We start from the raw sequence: 27276 nt of genomic DNA, 5'->3' as shown, positions 1-27276 counted from the left end.
TTTCTGGTGATTTATTATGTTGATCTTCTGTACTAATATAGATATGTGCTACTTAACAATGGCGATATGTTGAGAAAATGTCATTAAGCATATATTGTAATGTGTGTTTAGATAAATCTGCATGATATAGTTTGCTACGAATATAGGCTGTACGTAATATAATGATAAATACTTATGTATCTAAAGATAGAAAAGGTGCAGGTGGCTACAAATCTTATGGAACCACTGTTGTAAATACTATCTGTCGTTAAGCAGCACATACCTGTATCAGTTCTAGTTTTAAAACCTATTACTTTTGTCTCCAAATGGTACCTGAATGTAATTCTGATTTTTATAGTATGATATCAATCTATCAACCTAGAAAGATATTCTAAATTTAGGTTGAAATTAAAAGCTTTTAAAAAATAATGCAAGTTAATATTTACTTTTTTTTGCTTGTTTCTATAGAAGTAAAATCTTTTTGAATTTCCATTGTCTGTTTTTATTGTATTACCTTTATACAAATAGATTCTTTTTCATTTGAATAGAATCTAAAAAAAAAAAAACTATTTTTATTCAGTTTGAAAGAAAAACTAACAAAATACATTAATATTGGCAATCCAATTTATTATATAATTCTGAATTTGAACTTTATATAGCTTACTGTGAATCTCTGTCAGTAAAATATTATTTTTTTATTATATACAATAAGGATTTAAAAATTAGTTACTTATAATGGTAAATGTATTGCCCTTTGTTAAGAAAGATATAATCTTTATACACTTAAGTTATAGTTAAAACTGTTAAAGTTTTAAAAAAATCACTGAATTTATTACAACAACACAACAGATGCTAAACTCTGATACAAAATTTTTAATAAAACCAGAAATCTTTGTAATAGTATAATAAACTTAAATAAGGTAAAAGCCAGTAGGCCAGAAGTTTTAATAGTGCTTCTAATTCTATTATATTTTAATTATATATCCTACTACATTCTATTCTGTGAAATACAGTAGACCCCCCATAACACGGGTTCATAAGACGGATTCGTATAACACGGCGGAAAAATTGTGACCGTGTTCCTATAACACGGTAAAAGAATGAGACAGATTGTCATGGCTGACAGGACTGGTTGAATCTCGACCAATAGCGGACATTGCACAAACCGTTGAGTTTAAACGAGCAGCGGACCTACTAAAAAACATTTATTATTCAGCGGCCATAAAAATGATATTTCTATTAATGATATCTCCAAAGTTCAGTGAATTTTTCGCAGAAAGAATAACTTATCGGGAAACGCGTCCGCCGTTTGACGAGCCGCTCCGCGACGAAAACAAGCTTAAGCAATGGCGTCTTCGAACAGTGTGCAATCGGTAAGTATTCCTACAATTTTTTTGTTTATAGCATAGTTTATATGATATAAATCGAACTCACTTGTGCCTATTGACCGGTGTGAAATAAATAACTTCAATTCAACGAACGTTTTCTGGACGCCTTCCGTGTCCTTCTTCAGGTTAACTGCTGGATTCTATTATTTTTAAAAAACTGCGTTCCGATCTTTTAAGAACAAATTCAAATGAAGATAGTTCGAAAGCGCGATGACCATCGCGCATGCGCTATATCTGTCGTGCTCCTTGTCGTACTGTATCATATTCTTTTTAATCTTTTTATTCTTTTTTATCTTTGGGTCACATGATTTCATGTGTTATCGGACCCAAATAAATCTTTATGCATCCTCTTGTAATAAAGTTTGCCAAGCAAGCGAAAGAGTTATCTCGTCGCGTGAATTAATGCATGTTGTTTTAGTTTGCGCTTTATGTATCTCTATCGCTTCCAGCCATTTGAGATGTTCCATCCGAGTCGTTTTAGTTATTAGCGTGGCCCCCGCGAAGTCCACATTAATGCCCGGTTCAGAAGCGTACACTGCAAGCGACGTGGTAGCTCTGTTGTATCTTATATCCGCCTCATGTTCTTTAACCCTGACTTCCATAGAGCGTTTCGTTGATCCTATGTAGATCAGATCCCTATTAAATCTCTCGTCCTTTATCGGGATTCGGTATACGCCTGCCATTCTATTCGGGTCCGATGGGTCCTTTCCGTTACGTAACAAAGTGTAAATGGTTGGGCCTCTCCTATAAGCAACGGTGACCTTACGTCTCCTTGCGATAGACGCGTATACGGATTTCAAGGTCGGGTTATATGTGATGGGTATTCTCTCCACCTCCGTATTTTGGTTGTTAGTTTGTGCCACTGCAGGTGCGTTTTGGCTCATTCGTGCTCTTTGGCGTTCCGCCATTCTTGGAATAATGTTGCGGTAGCCGTGTATATCCGCAATCTTCTCAATATGTTTCAACTCTTTCTTAAGCGCTTGTTGAGTGGAAGAGTGCGTGTATGCCCGTCTGACCAATGATCTAAATGCTGCTATTTTGTATTGGATCGGGTCGCATGAGTCACTCGGGATGTATGTGGGGCTTGCACATTGTTTGCGATACACAGAGGTATGGATGTTGTGCGAGTCAATCCTGATATCCACATCCAAAAAATGCACATTGGTATCACTATGTTGCTCAACTTCGATTGACAGACCATACGTGTTATCATTCATCTTTTCTACGAATTGCGCCAAGTTCGGTGTTGTCTTCCATACGATGATGACGTCATCTATATAACGTCTGTATAGTAGGATATCGTTGGTGAATCCCGGGAGTGTTTTGGATTCGAGTTGTCTCACCACCAACTCACACAAGTCCCCTGACAGTGGACTTCCCATCGGGACACCCCGCGATTGTGTGTATGTTACATTTTTAAATTGAAACACCGACCCGTAACACATGAGGTGCGCTAATTCCAACACATTCTGGTGGAGGGCTGTGTCATTTACTTTCGTAAACAGGAAGTCTCGAAGTGCGCAAAAGCACGGTGGTATCTTGATGGAAGGATACAACGATTTAAAATCCAGCACCGTTATGTAAGCTGGGGAGGTGATCTGTTTCAACTGAATGATTAATTCTTCCGGATTAGAGATGGTGAACTGATATCCGCTCATGTGTGGAACAATTATGTTGTGAATCGCTTTTTCCAACTTACGGGTGGGAGCCTTGGTTTTATCCACAACCGGACGAAACTGTTGGCCTTCTTTGTGCGTTTTCGCGAACGCAAATAATTTGGGTACGTCCGGGGTATCCATTGTGATGTTCTTTAGTTCTAGCTTCTTGGCCAATTTCGAGCACGACAATCTCTTAACTCGTGAATGTAGTTTTTCTACCCAGTTACTTCCAACCTGATTGCATTGAGTTGCGTCTATGTATTCCTTCAGCCCTTTCTCGTATGTTTCCCTTTTCATGATTACTATGTTCTTGGTTTTGTCTGCTCTGGTGATCGTGACCTTGTTCAGACGTGCCCATCTAACCGTGCGTTTGATATTTTCTCTCAGAACTAGAAGTTCCTTGGAACTCCTGTTGTTTTTAATTTTGAGTGTGGCTACCCATCTGTAGTATTCTTTCTGCGTGTCGGTGAGGCCTCTTATCAATAGCTCTAAATCCGGTATCGTGGATGTGAAAGTTTCTGCATTAGGACGTGTCGGTGCGAATGTTGGCCCAAACTTGAGAATATCCTTGACAAATCCAGGGATTTGTAAATTATCCCACACAACGTACGGGCATTGATGTTGTCTTTGGTCTTTAGGGATTTGGAACCTTAAAATCCAATTCAGTTTCTTGCTGTACCGCTTTCTTAGATTCATTCGAAGTCTATCGGCCATGTTTATGATTCTATTATTTTCCATCTCCAAAAGGCGGGGGTCCTGTTGGAATAATATGTTTTCAACTTGTATTAGTTTCGCTAGACTGGAAAATACTAATTTTTTGGTCGTCTTTATGGCCCTGTTCAAACACATCCATCTGACTTTCTTCTTTATGCTCTCATTGCCTGGCGGTAGGTGGATGCGAAATATTGTCATTGGGAACACTCCGTTTCTCTTGCATGTGTTCAGGAAATCCAGCCTTTCTCTTGCCTTAGTTAGGCCTACTACTATCTTCCGGTAATCGTTAGTCGGCATCACTGATTAACATATCATCATCCTACACACCGGGGTGTATAAAATATAAATCGAACTCACTTGTGCCTATTGACCGGTGTGAAATAAATAACTTCAATTCAACGAACGTTTTCTGGACGCCTTCCGTGTCCTTCTTCAGGTTAACTGCTGGATTCTATTATTTTTAAAAAACTGCGTTCCGATCTTTTAAGAACAAATTCAAATGAAGATAGTTCGAAAGCGCGATGACCATCGCGCATGCGCTATATCTGTCGTGCTCCTTGTCGTACTGTATCATATTCTTTTTAATCTTTTTATTCTTTTTTATCTTTGGGTCACATGATTTCATGTGTTATCGGACCCAAATAAATCTTTATGCATCCTCTTGTAATAAAGTTTGCCAAGCAAGCGAAAGAGTTATCTCGTCGCGTGAATTAATGCATGTTGTTTTAGTTTGCGCTTTATGTATCTCTATCGCTTCCAGCCATTTGAGATGTTCCATCCGAGTCGTTTTAGTTATTAGCGTGGCCCCCGCGAAGTCCACATTAATGCCCGGTTCAGAAGCGTACACTGCAAGCGACGTGGTAGCTCTGTTGTATCTTATATCCGCCTCATGTTCTTTAACCCTGACTTCCATAGAGCGTTTCGTTGATCCTATGTAGATCAGATCCCTATTAAATCTCTCGTCCTTTATCGGGATTCGGTATACGCCTGCCATTCTATTCGGGTCCGATGGGTCCTTTCCGTTACGTAACAAAGTGTAAATGGTTGGGCCTCTCCTATAAGCAACGGTGACCTTACGTCTCCTTGCGATAGACGCGTATACGCGGATTTGTCAAGGATATTCTCAAGTTTGGGCCAACATTCGCACCGACACGTCCTAATGCAGAAACTTTCACATCCACGATACCGGATTTAGAGCTATTGATAAGAGGCCTCACCGACACGCAGAAAGAATACTACAGATGGGTAGCCACACTCAAAATTAAAAACAACAGGAGTTCCAAGGAACTTCTAGTTCTGAGAGAAAATATCAAACGCACGGTTAGATGGGCACGTCTGAACAAGGTCACGATCACCAGAGCAGACAAAACCAAGAACATAGTAATCATGAAAAGGGAAACATACGAGAAAGGGCTGAAGGAATACATAGACGCAACTCAATGCAATCAGGTTGGAAGTAACTGGGTAGAAAAACTACATTCACGAGTTAAGAGATTGTCGTGCTCGAAATTGGCCAAGAAGCTAGAACTAAAGAACATCACAATGGATACCCCGGACGTACCCAAATTATTTGCGTTCGCGAAAACGCACAAAGAAGGCCAACAGTTTCGTCCGGTTGTGGATAAAACCAAGGCTCCCACCCGTAAGTTGGAAAAAGCGATTCACAACATAATTGTTCCACACATGAGCGGATATCAGTTCACCATCTCTAATCCGGAAGAATTAATCATTCAGTTGAAACAGATCACCTCCCCAGCTTACATAACGGTGCTGGATTTTAAATCGTTGTATCCTTCCATCAAGATACCACCGTGCTTTTGCGCACTTCGAGACTTCCTGTTTACGAAAGTAAATGACACAGCCCTCCACCAGAATGTGTTGGAATTAGCGCACCTCATGTGTTACGGGTCGGTGTTTCAATTTAAAAAATGTAACATACACACAATCGCGGGGTGTCCCGATGGGAAGTCCACTGTCAGGGGACTTGTGTGAGTTGGTGGTGAGACAACTCGAATCCAAAACACTCCCGGGATTCACCAACGATATCCTACTATACAGACGTTATATAGATGACGTCATCATCGTATGGAAGACAACACCGAACTTGGCGCAATTCGTAGAAAAGATGAATGATAACACGTATGGTCTGTCAATCGAAGTTGAGCAACATAGTGATACCAATGTGCATTTTTTGGATGTGGATATCAGGATTGACTCGCACAACATCCATACCTCTGTGTATCGCAAACAATGTGCAAGCCCCACATACATCCCGAGTGACTCATGCGACCCGATCCAATACAAAATAGCAGCATTTAGATCATTGGTCAGACGGGCATACACGCACTCTTCCACTCAACAAGCGCTTAAGAAAGAGTTGAAACATATTGAGAAGATTGCGGATATACACGGCTACCGCAACATTATTCCAAGAATGGCGGAACGCCAAAGAGCACGAATGAGCCAAAACGCACCTGCAGTGGCACAAACTAACAACCAAAATACGGAGGTGGAGAGAATACCCATCACATATAACCCGACCTTGAAATCCGTATACGCGTCTATCGCAAGGAGACGTAAGGTCACCGTTGCTTATAGGAGAGGCCCAACCATTTACACTTTGTTACGTAACGGAAAGGACCCATCGGACCCGAATAGAATGGCAGGCGTATACCGAATCCCGATAAAGGACGAGAGATTTAATAGGGATCTGATCTACATAGGATCAACGAAACGCTCTATGGAAGTCAGGGTTAAAGAACATGAGGCGGATATAAGATACAACAGAGCTACCACGTCGCTTGCAGTGTACGCTTCTGAACCGGGCATTAATGTGGACTTCGCGGGGGCCACGCTAATAACTAAAACGACTCGGATGGAACATCTCAAATGGCTGGAAGCGATAGAGATACATAAAGCGCAAACTAAAACAACATGCATTAATTCACGCGACGAGATAACTCTTTCGCTTGCTTGGCAAACTTTATTACAAGAGGATGCATAAAGATTTATTTGGGTCCGATAACACATGAAATCATGTGACCCAAAGATAAAAAAGAATAAAAAGATTAAAAAGAATATGATACAGTACGACAAGGAGCACGACAGATATAGCGCATGCGCGATGGTCATCGCGCTTTCGAACTATCTTCATTTGAATTTGTTCTTAAAAGATCGGAACGCAGTTTTTTAAAAATAATAGAATCCAGCAGTTAACCTGAAGAAGGACACGGAAGGCGTCCAGAAAACGTTCGTTGAATTGAAGTTATTTATTTCACACCGGTCAATAGGCACAAGTGAGTTCGATTTATATTTTATACACCCCGGTGTGTAGGATGATGATATAGTTTATATGGATGATTCCCAAAAAATTATACGTGATTTGGAAATGTCGAGTCAAATTAGTCTAGAATCGATTATTTTTGTGTTTAGTTATATAAAAATTTCATATCGCACAATGTTTAGATCTCTCAAAGTTATTGTCTGTTTTTGAACTGTATTATAATAATTCATTTAATAACTTTTTACATAATGTAACAGGAGAAAACACAAAATTCAATCTTTTTATTTAATTAATTTGAATTTTCTGTTTTTTAAGAATTTAAATGTGAGGAACTTTCAGGCTGTTATTCATTAATTCTCAGAGAATAGTATGCTTCAAAAAACATTAGCACATGAGAAGGTCACAGTCATTACAACAGGGTAATAGGGCTGCACTTTATTTAATACTTCCAAAACTTCATTGTGACTTCTTGTATACGATAGAGAATTATGCAGTACTCAATCTACCGCTACAAATCCGACAGCATCTTGTATTTTGTGATTTTCCATTAATAGAATATTAATTAATGGAATATTCCATCTAAGCAAATATAATGTTTATTTTAACTTTATGGAGTTTTCTGTAAATTGATAAAATAAGATTTCTCACAAGTTATTCTTCAACTTTACAATGTTATATGTATTTAAATCCATCATATGACTACAAAGCACCTTTAAAATAAAGGAAAATTTATTAAGAGCAAATGCATTTGTCCATCTTCATTAGCCATTATAATGTTTTAGAATAGAACAAATTCAAAAATAAAAACATGAATGATGATAGTCATTGAAAATGGCCAAAACATTCATTCTTAAATAAATAAATAATGCTGGATTTTAAAGATTCCTTTGCTTAAGTGTTGTATTTATCCAGTTCAAACTTCTTAATTTAAATTATTTATTTTCAAGCATTATAAAATACCGAAGATGGGAAATAATATGAAATTCACAATTAAGTTTTAATATATTTAACTTCAAAGTACTAATTAGATAGTTATTTTATTACAATATTAATTTAATTTTATATTTATTGTTGTTAAGGGTATAAGCTTCTTTAGACAACATTATGAGATAGAGATTTAAATTACTCAAGAGGGATCTATTTATTATAATTTCATTTGGTTAACTATTTTTGTTACATTTATATTTCAGTCAAACTAATTGATTTAACTGTTAGAGAGAATCAATTGAAAATGAATAATTTAGGAAGAGAGTGCAGTGATCTGCCGGGAACTGATGTGTGATACGTGATAAAAGCAGGCAAATGAATAATCAACATAATGATTTTTGTATGTATTGAATAAAACACAGACCTGTTTATTCGACATTTATAATAATAAAACTGCCAGTTTGGATGTTTAAACGTAGTTTTCACGTTCCATATATAAAAGAGAGCTTTTCGTCTTTTTTTAAATAATTTATAAGTTAATCTCATCGCTCATACACGAGTTTAATGTAGAGCAAGAAAGAGAAGGAACTATACTTTAAGCTTCGTGTTACGAGGATACAATTTAAAGCTCGAGTTTTTAAATAATCATTTAAAGAGTAGAAACCTTTTACATTTTATGGAATAGAGACATAACACACTTGAATTTAATTCTGGTTTAATACAGAGATTATTTCATAACCAGCTCTTTTATTATAGAGTGAATTAAAATGATTATAAAGCATCTAATTACTTGAAAAAGTAAAAATATTTATTGAACTGAAAACTACATACTTAATTAATTTTTAACTTAGTCAAATAAAAGCTTAAAATTCTATATAATCTACACTCAAAATAAATATAGATTATTACGTATAATATGCTTTATAACGACGTTTTTGTGATTATAGCTTTCATTCCTATAGCAATGTAGAAACAACTGCAATCGAAACGTTAACTGTATTGATCAAGTTTTAAATACAAACATTTCATAATCACACTACTAGCTGAAAGTACAGGTGATATATTAATAATAAATAAGTTACTTAAAAACTGTACACACATATATTTAACAGAAACAAATCTGCGGTGAATATATTATTTTATAATATAAAAGATAAAAAAATTTAAACTGCAAACCTATAAAAATTTATTAAGGTATTTTTTGCTTCCTATATTCATCATCATTATCCAAATAATATTTGATATTGTTAATTCTTCTTAAAAACTTGTATATAAGAAATTTCAATGATTTTAACACCTACTGCAATAAATAAAATTAAATATGCATATTAAGGATAACAGTAATTGCCTTATAGAACACGCCAATGAATAATATGTTTTATTTTATAACTTTCATTCATAACTTCTCAAATACTTTTATACTGACTAATGTTTCATGGATGAACTTAATTAGTCCAAAAATACTTAGTAAGCTTATTATGAATGGAAATTGTTATGTTTGTGACCCCAATAAAGTCGATTTTTTATGTCTAAGTGTTGTTATTTTAATTCATATAAAGTACTTTAGCTTCGTTCCATTAATTTGTCGAAAAATTGAATGTTACAATAACATTCAATTTTCCTAATTATCTTAGAAAATTTTACAAAATAAATACAAAATTACAATGGGTTACTGTAATTTAATCAAACATGGAATGCAAAATCAATAAAGCTATTACAGTTTTTCCTTAAACAGAATAAATGCTGTATAAATAATATTTATTTTTATTTATTAGTCAGCTATAATAAAGAATGACTGCAATTCAGCCGCGCGACTTAACTTGTCAGTCGAATAGTAAAAAAAAAAAAAAAAATATTTTTTAAATTTTTAATTAAATCAGTACTGTGAACATTTTTGCATTTTTTAAGGGAATGCATTTAGAAATCTTTAAAATATTCCTCTATTTTGCTTTTTCTAAAAGAAAACAGGATTATTATAGATCTGATGTATGCTAATCACTTCTAAAAAAAATGTTTATTTGTCATTCTGTCGTAGGATTTTCTTCATTGTTCTTTTACATAATATTATCATTAAGATTGTTCTTACGAAACAGTATAATTAATTATAGTTTTATGACTCAACACGGACACTGCTTTATTTAGAATGTTCTTCAGATACAAAAGCTGTTATTTTGAAACAAGTAAATATATTTATATACATTGAATATAAGAATTGAAATCAGAATGTCTAAACTCAAATTTTGACAAAATTAAGCTTTATCAGAGCTAAATACAACAGTAAACCGTCAATTTAATGTATTTTGGATTTAACAAGCAGAAGTCTTTCTTTCTAATTTGTTAATAGAGCATAATAAAAAATTAAATCAATGAGAGAATCAATAAAAGTTATTCAACATACATTATATTGTTATTTTATTCATACTCGAACATTACAGTAAGATGTTAACACATCTTGCACAGACTTTTGGAATTAGCAATCCTTTCCCTAATTAGTCTGTTAAATTGAGAGTTTATTATGCTTTAAAATTTCCCTTTAACACAGTTTTCTTTCAATTTAAAACATGAACTTTCACATTAAGAATATTCTTGACCTAAGAGGAGAATTTAGAATAAATTCTGGCATTTTTACTTTACCGACTGTTATATATAACTGAGGGAAAGTATGGCGATTGGTCAAAAAATGCCCCCCCCAGATTTTTACATTTTTGGACTCTGAGGACCTTGAAACGTTGAGAAATTCAAAACAATTTGGGGTTTTTTTCTGTATGTATGGATGTTAGTGCGTGTGGGGAGGTAAAATTTTGTTCACTCTCTGAAGCTTAATAACTCTTGTGAATTTTGTAGAAAATTTCTGAAATTTTGCAGGGAAGTTTGTTTATTAGGGGGATTGATGCTATTATATTTTGGTGATTAAAGTTCAAGGGGTGGAGAAATAAAGGGGATTGTGCATAACTCCAGTAGGGTCAGACTTAATGATGATTTTACTCATTACTGAGGATGTATACTTGAAAATTACTCAACTTTACTGTATTATATCTTTTAATTGGCAACATTGAAACTCACGAGACTTTTTGTGGTTACCCATAATTATTTTGATGTAATTGTTTGTGTAAAAAAATGGTGCTGCACAAAAATCGGGATATTGATGCCCTCATGAAACTGCTCTCTGGGTTGATTTCCAGAGAGATTGTAAAGTCACTAAAATGTAGTTCCATTGCTAAGTCAGATGATGGTAAGCAATATTAGTTCTCATACAAAAAAACAACAGAATATGGAAAATAGAAGTCATTTAAAACTTTGTTTGAAACCTGGGCCTGCACATTGCAATGCTAATATTGAGAAGATCCACAAATTACTGTCTACCCCAAACCCTTCAAATATCAAAAACAATGCCAAACAAGTTGGAACTTGCCAGAGGACTCTAGAAAACATAATTCATAACGATTTAAAAGCAACAAAAGTACAGAAGACTAAAGTACACCTTTTCGCAGAACACAAACAAAATTGCAAGACAAATGCTTGCAAATTGTACAAGCAACATCTGGCGGCAGGTAGATCAAAATTTATGATGATATTGGATGTAGCAAATTTTTGCTTAAGCTACTGTAATGGAATTTGGAAAATCTGCTACTTTTTTCCTGGTCAAAATGTTCCCGAAACTTGGTTGACAAGGTGTTACAAGAAATTTCATGACCGTCAGTGGAATGATCCGAAGAGGAACACTTCTTCTTATAAAAGTCCCATAAAAATTAAGGTGAATGTCGACTATTATATCAGTAAGGTATTGAACCATATTTAGAAAGAGAAGTTGCTCGCATGTACTCAGGAGAGATGGACAAGTTGTGTTCCATCATGACAAAGCCTCTTCTCACACTGCAAAGAAAACTGAAGATTATCTCAAACATCTTAAAGCTTTTACATTAAATTAAAAAAAAAAAAGAGGATATTCCTACTAAATCACTGGACATAAGCCCTTTAGACAACTTTAGTTTTGGATTCCTTAAACAATGACTTTTCTACCAATATGCCACAACTATGAATAGGCTTTGAAAGTACTTAAAAATGAATGACCAAATATAACCTAAAAAATGTAAACAAGTGTTTGACTCGTGGAAACAGAAATGTAGGCCTGTTGCCAAACAGCAAATTTCCACTGAACAGATCAAAACAATTCACAAAAGGGTTCTTAAACACATTAATTAATTTTGAAGTTGAGTAATATTTGCATCCCTCAGTATTAGCATTATTTTATAAAACCCATCCCTACCCTCAAAATTAGGCTTTTTGCCATGTTATAATAATTAACAATATAAAGTTTTTAAAATAAAATATCATAACAGATGGCGCAACCAAATGTTGCCAGGAAAGTTAAGCAACTCGCTACTGGATTTTTATATTATTTAGATACAACAACAAAATCTTAAATTTTTCCAGTTTTAAATGGCTTGAATTCTGATTTCAATTTTAGATATTATTATTGTAGACAATTGTGCCGGTGATTATGAAAGTATCCTAGATCATTTTTCGTTTACATGTATACAGGTATACCTCGACTTACGTTGGTAATTGGTTCCAGGAGAGGCGACGTAAGTCGAAAAATGATGTAAGTCGAATTTACTTGTGTAGTTACGACGTAAGTCGTAGTTTCGACTTACGTCGTAACTAAACGCCAATAATGGAGGAAACGCCCATAATGAGCACTTAAAGACCGCTAAATAAGACGACAACACAGAAACACAGATGTTTTCATGGTTCGTTCCCTAGGATTTATGATGATTGTATTAACATTTAATGTAAATGTACATATTTTAATATGATTTTGTGTGCTTTCAATGCTTTTCTAGTGATATTACGACTTCAATGTTTATGGCAAACGGATTTAAAGTCGAATAAACTGACTTAAACTTGATTTTTATTTTTCCATATACTTTTTTGACAAACGACGTAAAATCAGGAATGACGTAACTCGAGAGGGACGTAAGTCAAGGTATACCTGTATATTTTTTAATTTTTACAAATTCAAAAGTCAAAATATTTTTTTTGATCACAAAAAGGAAAATACAAATGTATTTATCCTTGCAAAATAGGTTTCTTTTTTACGTCATTGTAAAATTTTATAAATAGTTTGTGAAATAAATTCAATGTTTTCCCAGTTTTGACTTTCGTCGTTTTCGTTATCACTGGCACAATTAGCACTTAACTTTAAAGGTCTTTTTTTTAAAACAACTTCTCACACAATCCCGAGAAGGATAAATTTGTCTTTTTTTAATAAAAAACCAAAGAAAAGTTTTTTAAAAATTCATAAATTTGTACTGTATATATGTATATCTTTCGTTTGCTAATCTATTAATTTTAAATAAATATTCTGTGAAGATAACAGGTAAACATAATATTTATTTTAAAATAAATCTTCTTAGGAAATTATCTTTGATAAAAATAAACTGTTCAAACAAAAGTTATTTTTAAATTATTATTAGATGAAAAATATTACTCATTAACGATAAAGTATGTGATGGCCCACAAACAATATTCATAATTAATAACTTTCATGAGTTTTTCATTAAAGTGCTACAGAAATTTATAAACTTACTACTAAAATCATAATTCATAACTTAATAATCATAACTTACTACTAAAATCATAAAAAAATCTTCCAAATTACTAAATTAAGAACAAATAATTTAATATTAATTTAACTTTCTAAAAAATGAGAATGATTATTATTTATAAATTAAATATTTAATAGTGTAGTAAATTCACAAAATATTAAAACAAGGGTTAACATTGTATAATTTCGTCGGATGGTAATCTTCTGTTAATCAATTGAAGACACGGTCTGTCCAAAAAACCTGATGTATAGCCAGAGCCGTAACTAGGATTTTGGATGCCTACGGCCAAGAATAAAAATGGCACCTTTTTAATTTTTATTATTAAAAATATAAATATGAATTTTTTTTTGTGTTATTAATTTCAAATACGTATTATTCTGAAACTTTCTCGTTGACGCCTTTATTAAATTGGCACCTATGGCGGGGGCCACATTGGTCATACCCTAGTTACGGCTCTGTGTATACCAAACAGACACCCACAACATTAAAACAAGATGGCACCTAATGCTTCCCTGTAGTGCAGTGGTTCCCAACCGGTGTTCCGTAAGTATTTCCAAAGTGTTCCGCAAATTTAGTTGCAAATCAGAAAGTGTACAATCGTATTCGAGCCGCCGAATATCAAAAAATTAAAATCATAAAATTTTCATAAACTTAAATATATATGTACGACTCGTACTTATGGAGTGTACTACTGTTTCGAATAAGATAAAGGCAATGATAAAAACTGAATGAAATATGTAAAAAACATCAGGCACAAGTTTCCCATTAAAGTTATTTAGGTATATTTTTTCCTGTCTTAGAATTGCCGTTAATAATATGAGTAGAAATTTTAAATTATAACTGCTCAATTCTAATAAAATAACTGATGACAAGCTTATGTATTTTATATTAACTTAAGTAAGTGTTCCGCTAAAGAAAATTGCTCACAAAAGTGTTCCGCATCCTAGAAAAGGTTGGGAACCACTGCTCTAGTGTCAAATTCATTTGTAATTCAAAATAATTATTTTCAAATTATAGCTTGATTATTTATGGCAGTTGTGGATGTCTATCTGGAATCAGTCACTTTTTCAATAAAATATTCGATAATTAAAAAAGAATTGTCCTAGAAGAAATAAATCAACTAACACCTAGTTCTAGATAGCACAAAAATAAAAAATTTACTCTTTTTCAAATTTAACAACTAGAAATACTACTTTAATAGAGCCAATATTATATAATATTGTTCTACAGATCCAACTACATAATCTACAATTGTAAACTGGCACACCTCTACAAATATAACATATCTCTACACTTATATAAGGTCTTGAAATGATATATATTTGTAGATTGTTCCTCTGAAGATGGCTCTATAGGTGCAAAAAAAACATTTCAAATATTTATATTTTCAAATTGGCTCTATTAAAGCAGTACTTACAGTTTAGTTCTAAACAGTTTTAAATGAGACTATCAGAATGCCAATAAATACTTATGAACCTTTCCCATAAGTATCAAATAAAGAGAATTACTAAATATATGATTTTGCATGGCAAATTTACATTGTTATCATCAAATCACATAACTTCAAAAACTATCATACTCAATCTACATATGTACTGGATTCTACTTCCCTTGCTTGAAAAACTTTGCCTATCGTGAACAACAAATCTACACAAACAATAGCCCAGAAGCAAACCTTCTTGAAGGAAATTCTCCTTTCGCCAATCATGCCACAGCTGACAAGAATGAGATATGGCTATAAAAAGCCAGCAGACCTTTCCTCACCATTCCTTTTAGTCAAATCAACACTGCAATCAAGTATACACTTCTACTCCTTTTATGGAGAGTTATATCACATATACTTGCAAATATACAGTCAAACCTATTTTTATGCGCTCTTTTTATGTGTGATTTTTATTTGTGCGATTTTTTTAATACGAATTTTTAATTTGTGCGGTTTTTTTTGTGCGATTTTTTATTTGTGTGGTATAGTTGGCGACTAGTCTCGTGCGATTCGTCATGTCTCACGTTGACTTATTATAGCTAAATAAACTTATTATAGCATAAATGCACTTATTATAGTAATATTATTGCATGAATATGCGAAAAATGAAATAATTTACTTTTTAAGTCAACAAAACACCACCTGGACAAAAATATGTAAAACAGACGATAGACCAGACGATGCAGTCAAGTGCTGACATCTGTTGTTAATAAATTCTATTTTGTACGGTTTTGAGTTATTTTCTATGTGAGACTTTTTTTATGCGGTCCCTGTTGACCGCATAAAAAAAATATTTTTTTTAATTGTGTTGCGAAAACTATTTTTTACAGCCATTCATGAAGTTTCGCGCGATTTTTTTTATGCGTTTTTTTAATGCGGTCCCTATCCACCGCATAAAAACAGGTTTGACTGTATATATAATTCTTATTTGAGATACTTCAGTTTAGTGCTGCTTTAATTAATGGTTGATTTCAGAAAGAAACAAATAGTGGTGCTAAATTGAAGTTGATTGTAGATATTAATTAATGTATCTTGTATTTGCCAAGGAAGATATTTATCTTCCTTAGCAAATACAAGATACATCAAATAATGTCTACAATCAATACACATAAATAGAATCTTTATTGCAAGATATTGGAAAAAAAAATTTTAATATCAAAAAAAGTTCATTTTGATTATTATAATATCCTATAAAAACAATACAGATTTATAAATACTCTCTTTATAATAATGTCCCAATCTTTATTGATTGAGAGAGAAATACACTATGAATAATGGTGCTTAAAAAAATATACTAAATTCTAAGTAACTGGTGTTTTTTTGTTTTGCTTTATATACTTAAAATACATTACACAAAACAAATCAAACAATATTAATAATTAATGTTGCTTCGAATAGTATATTCAGCCAAACTATTTGGCTTGATTAACGCACATAAAAATTGGCATGCAAACTGCATTATGGCAAGGATCGCGCACCCCGCTCTCTATTGGCCCACTGTCACTATGCTTCGCCAATCGCCTTAATTCTTGACAGTTGTAGCAGACAGACATGAGCGTCATGACAGTATGTGATAAGTGATGATATCAAATGTGGATAACAATGAAATGACCTACACATGTAAATAACAGAAAAAGAACAGAGAAGGACAGCAAAGTGAAAATGTGAAAATAAATATGAATTTGAGTTGATAACATAATCAAACAAGTCGAGGCAGCTTATTGGCATGAAATTTGCAGCTGTCAATGCCAAATAATTGTTCTCATAGACTTCGGAAAGCTAAATGCTTGTAATGAAAGTCACTTAATGTGCACGGGCGAAAGCCTGGGGCCGTTCGGGCTACCAAGCTGTCTCGAATCTGTGAAATCATAACTGTGACTTATACTGATGTCTTACCTGTCTCTTTTCTCCGTTATCACCGGGCGTAAAATGGGAAATATTTTCTTAGCACACCTAAACTTTACAAAAGGAACACACCTTCAAATTTTTAAGTTTCTAGCACCAGTAGTTTTACGAGTATATAGATGACTAAACTACATAATAAGTAGGTAGTTTTCATTTGATTTGTTACCTTTTTTGATCTCTTAAAAAAATAACTTAGTTATATTACTTTTCCTTTGATCTTTTAGATAAATAAACAAAAAATTGTGCTTTCTTGAACTCGAAATGTATGTTCAGCATTAATAAAAGTTACCAAAATGATTAATTTACTGTGTTTTTGTTATTTCTTACTCCTGTTTTCGGGTATTTGGTATTCGAACGAATAGCAAAAATAGGCCGAACACCGAATAGTAACCGAATATGCATTGCATAACTATTAATATTAATAATGTTAACAACAGAATATAACCAATTGATTGCTATAACTTTAATATAATAATGTTCCTAATTACTTTTATGATTTATAAATTAAAATTCTTGATGTGTATTTTAACATTTCAAGAAAAGTATAGATATATTCATTTATTTGATTTAAATAATTTACATTTAATTTCTATGGCTATATTAATTTTGTTTCTGTAGTTAATTTTTTTTATTTTTATTTCAATCTGTTTTAAATAATCAAATTCTTATAAGGCATTCAATGTAATCTATGCTTTTTAACGCGGTTCTTATCGATGCATATTATTTTATTCTTTCATCTAAAGATAATAGGTTTGTCATTTTGAATTCCTCATTAGTTTAATTAACTGTCTTAAAAATGTTTTGTTTTAACATTTCAAAATAAATTATAGACATATTTAAGTTAAGATAATATTAGAACATCTCAAATTCTTATGTAAACAAATATAATCAGTGATTTTGACACACTAAAATGACATTACAAAATTAATGAGTTTTTAAATTAAAATACCACATTTCCTCAAATTCTAATACGGACTTTTCTACTGTCCATTTCTATTTTACTGAAGTCGAAGGGCAGACCAATATAACAATCGGCATTATGTGATATGTAATACACCAATATCTGTTGTTGTTGTTGTGTAAGTTATAATATTAGAAGTGAAGAATTGATCTCCCAACCATCGCATCGAATCATTAGAAATCTTTCTCTATCAAACAGGTTACTTCTCATAACCAGAAATGGTAGCAACGTTGGAGGAAAAGGCCAGAACTTCCATATGAATAGTGAAGTGAAAAAATGTAGTAATTCTTATTACTTGATATAAATTAAATATTCACCTTATAAAACAACCATAAATACTATGAAAACTTGAAAGTTTGAACAGCTATTTATTAATAACATCTGATAAAATCTTATGTAAGAGAAGATAAAAGTACTTACTTTTACAACAATGCAAAATATACATCATTGAGGTAATATATAATTTATACTCAAGCAGAAATTTTTATAGCATTACAAGTTATATTTCTAAAATTGTAATGAAGTGATTATGTTAAATTTTTTAAGTATTACTTTAGTTTTAAATAGACGTAAAAAATATTTAATATTTTGCTAAATATTATTGTCTGTTAAATGTTTAAAACGTTTCCACTTAACTTGAAGATTAAAATTTTATATGTATAGTACCTATCACAGAAAGAAAAATAGTTACTGTTTATTTTCTTAAATATAAGCAGAAATAAAAAATACATTTACCAAGACTTTTATGTTTTTTTTAAACCTATAAATGATGATAACTAGTTACAAAGGAAAAAGGTTATTGTTATTTTAAAACAAGTTCTAATTTCTCAGTGTTTTTTTATAAAATCAATTAAAAAGAAATAGTGATTTAAATAAAATTTTAATTGATTAAAATATATTAAAAATGACATCAGCTACAAAAGAATATAACAAGTATAAGGGGGAAAAACCAGTTAAGAATAGAAAATCATTAAACAGGATTAAATTATAACCTAATACTCAATCACCATAAAATATTCAAGACACAAAACTACTTTATTAGAAAAAAACTAACAGGAAATCACTCGTACGTCAAAGCCCAGGGTACTTTTGAGCTTGTTAAGATCATCATCAAAGACAATTAAAACAATAATATGATTTTTAGTCATATTGGAGTCAATGGTCTACATAAACAAAGAGAAATAGTTTGTGTTTATTACAAAATAAAACATAATACGGTCTATATAAAATATATATACTGGTATTATTTGAATAATAACTGTGGCTGCTATTTTAAACTGATATTTTCTCTGCAGTTATTATTTCCTTTGCACATAACTGTTTGATGTCCATTATTAATAAATTATTTAGATATTTTTATTTATATTTTTAAAACATATACTTGGAATGAGGACTTGGTATCTCTCTTTACAATCACTGTCATTTTTAACACAGTAGTGATAAGAAAATGATAAAATAAATACACCTACTGTACATTTACATTTTCTATTAAAGTGTTTGTTTGTTTAATAAATATGGTAGCTACCAATCACAGTTTATATAATTTTATATTGTTATATATTGTATAATTATATATAAGTATTTAATAATATATCATTGACTTGTTTTCAGAAATCTGCAAATAGTAGATGTGGGTAGTATTGGGGGCAGTCATTATTCAAATAAAACTGGTATTAGAAAATTATCAGATATGTTTAAACTGATAAAATCTAAAACTGTCATAAGATGTAATGTTTGAATTTTCACAGTGTTTTCAAAAATTCCAACATTACATTTTGAAGAATTTTTGTTGCTTAGCTACAACAGTAGAGTGATATACATTCAAGATCTAGCACAGTGGTTCCCAACCTTTTCTAGGATGCGGAACACTTTTGTGAGCAATTTTCTTTAACGGAACACTTACTTAAGTTAATATAAAATACATAAGCTTGTCATCAGTTATTTTATTAGAATTGAGCAGTTATAATTCAAAATCTCTACTCATATTATTAACGCCAATTCTAAGACAGGAAAAAATATACCTAAATAACTTTAATGGGAAACTTGTGCCTGATGTTTTTTACATATTTCATTCAGTTTTTATCATTGCCTTTATCTTATTCGAAACAGTAGTACACTCCATAAGTACGAGTCGTACATATATATTTAAGTTTATGAAAATTTTATGATTTTAATTTTTTGATATTCGGCGGCTCGAATACGATTGTACACTTTCCGATTTGCGACTAAATCTGCGGAACACTTGGGAGATGCTTACGGAACACCGGTTGGGAACCACTGATCTAGCACATAACTGCATTCTTATTCTGTGAAATACTATATATTATTTCAAATTTAAGATGTGCTAAGTTTAGAAAGGTGAAAAAAGGTACACCTTAAATTTGAAAAAATATGGTACCGTATTTTATGGACTATAAGACGCACCTTAATTTTTAAGCAATTTTTTAAAAAAAAATACCTATAAGATGCTACGGACTATAAGACGCACTTGAATTTTGGAGGCAATTTTTCGAAGAAAAAAGTGTGTCTTATAGTCCGTAAAATACGGTATATTATTTATAAGTACATTTGTATTGATTATAAGTTGTAAATCTATTTTAGAAATATGCTTTAACAGAATTGTACTATTTACAGACTAAAAATATTCTATTATATAAATTTATCTACATCTTTAGTACTAAACTCATAATCAGTAGATGCTTTTAAATGTAAGTTAGCTTAAATATTATTAGTATTGCACATATTTATTTATTATTTACAGGTGATGTTACTAAGACAATAATATTTTTAAAAAATAATGAAATAATGAAGCGATAATATAAGCAATTAATCATTGATAAACATCTCAGAAAATTCCGATCCAAATTCAAATTATATGAAAACTATAATTACTGGAATAAACTTTTATTAACTGATTAATCTAAAAATCCGAATAGTTTTGAGTCTTTCTGGCTCACCTTCAGGGATTTAATTACTTTTAGAACATTAAACTTTAACATTTAAAAAAATATATATAACATTAAAGATGCGAATAGAATGTTAATTTTTAATTTGTTCTTTTAAAAGTAATTAAACCGATAAAGAGATTAATTAAAAAGGCAAACACAATTGGGTTTTAAATATTTAAAAGTTTACTGAAAATTATACTTGACATTTATTAATATAGCTATATATTCCATAAATAAATTGGGTTGAATCCTTGTTTATTAAGTTAATTAAGTAAAATTTAAAAGATTACTGCATTTTATTGATGAATGCTTTAAAATTATGATATTATATGTGATGAAAGTTTTTCAAATTTTTCACAATTTAACAATAATTTAAATGCATATAAAACACAAAATTATGCTTAAAAGAGATTCATTAAATAAAATATGTGATAGAAATCAAAAGTAATCGATCTATCAGTATATTTTTATATATTATTTTTTTACTGTGAACATTAAGAAGATCTTTACATACTTTGGGTTTGACCAGGCCCAAAATGGAGTGGCCAGACATATTCAGGACACTACTCCCAAAAGTTCCCGGGATTTTTCAAACAATCAATTCCATCTCGACCCGAGACTAATGTTTTAACTGCCTTGGCCATTCAGCCGACAAACTATCAGTATTGATAAAATTGCTATTTAATTAATTAAATTTACTTTACTGTTATAAAGAAACAATTATCTACAGAAAGAATAAAACTGCTTGTTTGGAGTTTAAAAACATTTAATATTGATGATCACGCGCTTTCAAGAAACCAATATTTATCTTCAGGAATGTTACATTGCTTGCTTGAAAGTGCTAGAATGCTAATATTAAGTGTATTTAAAGTGTACTAGAATGCAGATTTATTTTTTAATTATATCTGTGAAAAGCAAACTTAATTATCTAAACGACATGAATGACGTTTATTGAAGGCAAAAGTGTTCTGTAAATAAATGCTATCGTCTATATTGAATAAAACCAAAATTATATATTGAGAGATTAGAAATAATACAATTTGATTCAAATTCTTTTATTAAATAAAAATTTACTTTCTAGCAATTAATTAAGAATGTTTTATTTTTGTTATAGGTGAATCATGAATATTTTGGAGACAAATTACATACAGGATCTTACATATTAGTTATGTAAGATCCTATATATCCAGATCTGAATTCATCAAATTTTAAATAAAAAACTAAGTTGACTCTTGTCTTAGATGCAAATTTTTTTCATTTATTTATAATAGTAAATAAATTCATAATAAACTGTATTTTGGAAAACAATAAACACTTTCCAAAATACAATCTGTTCTAACAAGGAACCACAAAGATTATAATTATTCTCTATATAGTCAGTCTTTATAAATATTAACAGCAGACTATTTCACTTGGGCATGACATATTAAGAATTCCTAACAAAAGAGATTTAGACTCCAGAATTCTATTGAGTAACATTCATTATAATTCTATTGTGATGTGATAAAAACAACTAATTTTGTTGATACATTTCTGTAGAAGTAGACACTTCCTGAATTTCTGACTTTAGACTTCCTTCTTTCTTTTTTTTTTTTTTTAAATTAATGTTTCCTTTATAAATATTGAGTTATCTATACTTAATATTATGGCATCTTTATGTACTCTGTTACATAATAGTCAAATCTCAATATTATTGCTATTCCTAACAATCTTTTTGTTTAAACTGATATTTTATAAATGCACTTCTAAAAAGATTGGTCTTTGTCATCTGTAAGTTTTCTAATATTGTGGTTTTTTTTTTTTTGTAACAGAATTCTTCTCTTATCAAACATGTTTTAGGGTTGTATAATGTTGAATTAATGTATTGATACAGTTGCGCCTGACTCATGTCTTGTCATTCATTCACATGAACTTAGCTAATAACTGCTATTTTCCTTATGTATTTGAATAGTTACAATTATTTCTTTTTTATTAATCAAAACATACCTTTATTATTCTCAGAAAAAACCAATTAATAAGTTCTACTAATAACCTAGCTAAACCCACTGAACTCCTTTCATGTACGATATTTGTACAGAAAATATTCACTTCCGACTTTAATTTCTACATTACGTGATCTCTTTTACTAAGAATCAGTTTCCGTCTCTCATTCTAAAGTAATAAATATATATTTTTCAGCAGAAAATTAAATTATGGAGTATAACATATGTTGGAATTCTAAATCACAAAAGTGATTGCTGAAGAGAATACAACACATGGAGAAAATTTAATTTTTCTGGAAATTTTTAGAGAAACCTAAAAAGTGTCTGAATGAAATAGTAGTTATGAAAAATTCAAACTGTAATTAGAAAACTTAGAAATGATATAACAAAGACCAATTTTTTTCCCAGAATGTATTTATAAGATATCAATTTTAGTAATATTAGAGTAACTGCAAGGTAACTAAGTGCATATGAGAATATAAACAAGCAATAACATTAAATAAAGACATAAAATTGACAGAAGAAGCACTTAACACAGATACAGAAGTAAAACAGGACAAAGTAAAAGTAAAGAGATCTGTTAAAATGATAGCAGAAAATGGTTTATTGACAAAATCGAATCTCCAACGAATCAAAACAACCGAAAATGAACCAAATCAAGAATCTGTTATTTAAAAACACAAAGACATACATTGTAAATGTAGTTTCCTAGTATTATTTATAACATAAATTATTTTACTTATGTGACTATTTGTAATGACTAGACACATTCATTACCTTATGCAATTTTGTTTAAAAATAAAATATTCATCTTTCAAAAACTTTTCAACAATACACTTTTGTTTTCAGTTATTGTAACATTTCTACACTTCTTTGATTACAAATTTATTTCCTGATTCTAAAAAATTATAGACTTCTCTTTAATATTTAATGACGTCATACTGTTCGTATAAACGAAGGTAAAAGTACATTCAAAAGAATTTAATGCTTATCCAATTTTTAATTAATAAACTACGATAAAGCATATATACCAAATTTTTTCTATTATATCTGTTAAATTCAATTATACTATTAAGGCCTAATTATATATATATACTTAGGAATATCAAAATATACAATACATCATTTAGTATCTTTCTAATCATTTCTAATTATCTTATTGATTTTTCACTTTCTCATACATACAAGTTTTACAAATTATAGTTGCTAGGGTGTTCAGACAATCATCATTACGGATCATTAACTTTTTTAATGCTAACGTAACTTCTTGTTTTCCTACTATAAATTGTCAATACTAATCCATCCCATCACAAAAGTCATGTTTTATATATTCTCCATACTAAGAATTTACAGGAAAAAAAAGCATATTTCCACTTTAAAACATAATTTTCAACTGTATTAACCATTTAGTTCTGATAGTGATGCAATTCTATGAAATCTAACAATAAAATGAAAGTAATTTCTTTAACTAGTAAACATTCTCTTTTAACGAACGTATGACGCATCAAACATGCCGACGATAATTATTCTAATATAAACTTTACAATAAAAATAAAACTTTTATGACTTAAATTTAAATATAAAAATAAATATCTTCAAATTTTAATTAGATTAGCTCTAAACAACAACCAAGCTTGATTATCTGATACAGTGACAGGGTATTTGGCTATGTTTTGGAGTGAAAGAAATAGAAATTTTGATTATTCCTAGAAGATAATATATATTATATAGTTTTTAAATTACATTTACTCAAGGATAATAAGATAAATTAATCTGTAAAAAATAACGTAGAATAAAATGAAAAGTGCTAGTGCAACAAGGAAGTTTACAAATTCCATTAATTAAAACTACCACCATGCAGTATTATATGTAAATTTACTGCGTACAAATTGAAACGAGTTAGTGAGGAAGCGAATTCTACTATTTTGCTAAACAATACTTTTCAATCTATTTGATTTTCTAGCGATCTATCAGACACTTTTGCAAATATTTATTAAATTTGTTTTATTATAAGGTATTGCTGAAATTTAATAAATTTACAACTCTACATCTATAATAAAAAGAATAAACTACACAATTTTATGTCTAAATAACTGATTTGTGTTTACGAATGCCGTAGACAAAACATTTACAATTGTTGTAAGGTAAACAAATATTAAGCAGATTTAAAATATTTACCTTTATATATTACATTAAATTCATGAAATCTGTGTGTGACAGATTGAAATAATTGAAAATTTGTGCCTAATATCTAAATTCACCCTTTTTTAAGGCCTTAATCTCAATAAAATCATATCCAAAGTATTCAGTAGTAGTTCAAAATATAAAATTAAGATGATTAATATAATTACATCACCGATCTTTAAAAAAACATATTATAAATGTATAAAATAGAATATTTTATTCACCAATATTCCTCGTTTCCAATTTAAACTTAAAGTTACATATTTACACTTCTATGTAATAGAATGAAGAGTTAATATATGAATGGCTGAAGTGTAATAAGTAACGCATTCAATTACTCAAGAAAAGTGTCAAGAAATCAAAACGATTTTGTCAGATCGAAAATATTAAGCTTACAAACTCCGGAAACAAGCTATTTTTTTAAAAAATCAACACTTTTTGGCTAATTTACACATATTTTGCTAACAATTAACATTTTACAGGAAGCGTAACTACTACATAACAAAAATCATATTGTCCCGATAAGAAAAACACCAAAAAAAGAAGATAAAAAGCGGCAACAATACGAGTGAATAAAACTGTACCCTTTACAACTGGGTCAAATTCAATTTGTTTACTTCATTTCATTCAAGTTATAAGAATAAATGACTAGTCTAGAAAAAAAAAGAATGGCAAATTAACCTAGTTTATATTGTTTATAAGTTTAAAACAAATGAATTCATTGAAAATAACTTATTTAATCTATTTCTAAGCATGGTTTGAATACAAAAATGACGTCAGGAGAAAGTGAAGCGCGCGTGGGCCACGTGACGAAGCTTAATAACCAATTAAATCGAAGTTTTTAATTGATGTCTTGATTCAATTAACGCGCTTACGTTTATACACATTGGGTAAATACGACGGGGAAGCGTTATATGGGTTATTATATAAGAAATAATTAAAGACGTGTAAGAGTAGACGGATCTTAACGTGTTTACGACTCGTTATGTTTGTAAACAATTGAATTACCTGAACTTTCTTTCTGGTCCCATGTCCACTGGTCTGACGGTGGTGCGTCGCCATGTTGGTTGCCGATGGATAGCGATGGTTATTTTCATCACATTTACAACCAACCGATTCGAATATTGCCATTCGCAGTTGTCATTCATGCACTTGACGGGCTTCCGATCATAAATTCCACCACATTTGTTGTTTGTTTTCGTTACAAACGTTTAAAAAAAAAAAAATAATCCTAACTCCCTTCCCTCGGCGAGTGATTTTTGACCGAAGGAGACTTCGGGAGCGAGATTAGCGCCATGTCATGTGATTTTTTGGATTTAAAAAGTTTATTTTATTTTACTTTTTTATGTTTAAATACGTTAATATTAAATTTTATTTGTTATTTGATTAAGATATATATTAATTTAATACTTATAACCGGTAAGTTTTTAATATTTTAAAACATGTGTGACGTATTTTTTATTAAAATAAAGGCGTTTATTGATACTCGTGTATATTTTTTCGTGATTAATTTTGAAATTTAATAATTATGACGTAAAATGTGAAATGTGCTTACTAAAATATTAAGGAAATAAATATGTCAAAGTTTCGATTTTGTTAACGAAAATGTTTACAGCGCCAATATGCTGTAGTAGTGGAAGCTGGAACTAATTATGTAAGCGTGAAATTGTTAAAATCGAAGCCGTTAATAATATATAGAAAGAATATATTTATAAAAATACAGTAGAAATTCGCCAAACCGGTACCCGAAATGTTCAGTAATGCAGCATCCTTTAAAATTTAGCTGATAATCCGAAATGCCAATATTCCACGAATCGGAATTTGAGCACGTGGAAACCCTGAAAAAGGTGGTGCCGCTCACGTTGCTAGCAATCTGGAAATCGATCATGATTGTAATTGAGAAAAATGACTCATTTTGCTATAGCCTCTTTGAGTCTGGTCGGATGCTTAATCGCCGCAATGGTGCAAACAGCCACAGATCAATGGGAGGACAATACACCTAATAACTAGTTTCTCAATACTCAGAGCATGAGCATGTGTTTGTGAATCGTGTGAAGGAGAAATTTTTGTACCTTAAACATCCCTTGCATATTAACAAGGCATTCTGTTAATGACTGGAAAACGCGCTAAACAATTCAGGTAGAGCAAGACAGTTTTTTAAACACCTGAAATAACATTTATTTTGTAGACGTCTGCTGCAGTTGAGCGCCTACTCGGTACAAAAACTAAAAAAAAAACAGATTAATTTACACTTG

General features: G+C 30.9%; 1 protein-coding gene across 1 annotated transcript in view; it reads right to left on the bottom strand.

Annotated features, from left to right (window-relative positions):
• The window catches only part of LOC136968705 (WD repeat-containing protein 48), a 55140-nt gene extending 28851 nt beyond the window's left edge, over window positions 1-26289 (bottom strand). Inside the window, exon 1 of the mRNA XM_067262714.1 lies at window positions 26030-26289. Coding sequence (XP_067118815.1) covers window positions 26030-26152 — 123 coding nt within the window. The 5' untranslated portion in view covers window positions 26153-26289. The remainder of the gene's footprint in view (window positions 1-26029) is intronic.
• Between the last annotated feature and the right edge of the window lie 987 nt (window positions 26290-27276).

This window comes from Centruroides vittatus, unplaced genomic scaffold (assembly GCF_030686945.1).
Source record: "Centruroides vittatus isolate TY-2023 unplaced genomic scaffold, ASM3068694v2 contig_1507, whole genome shotgun sequence".
NCBI classification, from domain to species: Eukaryota; Metazoa; Arthropoda; class Arachnida; order Scorpiones; family Buthidae; genus Centruroides; species Centruroides vittatus.
The sequence above is the reverse complement of the archived record's forward strand: the minus strand, read 5'-3'. Positions and strand labels throughout refer to the sequence as shown.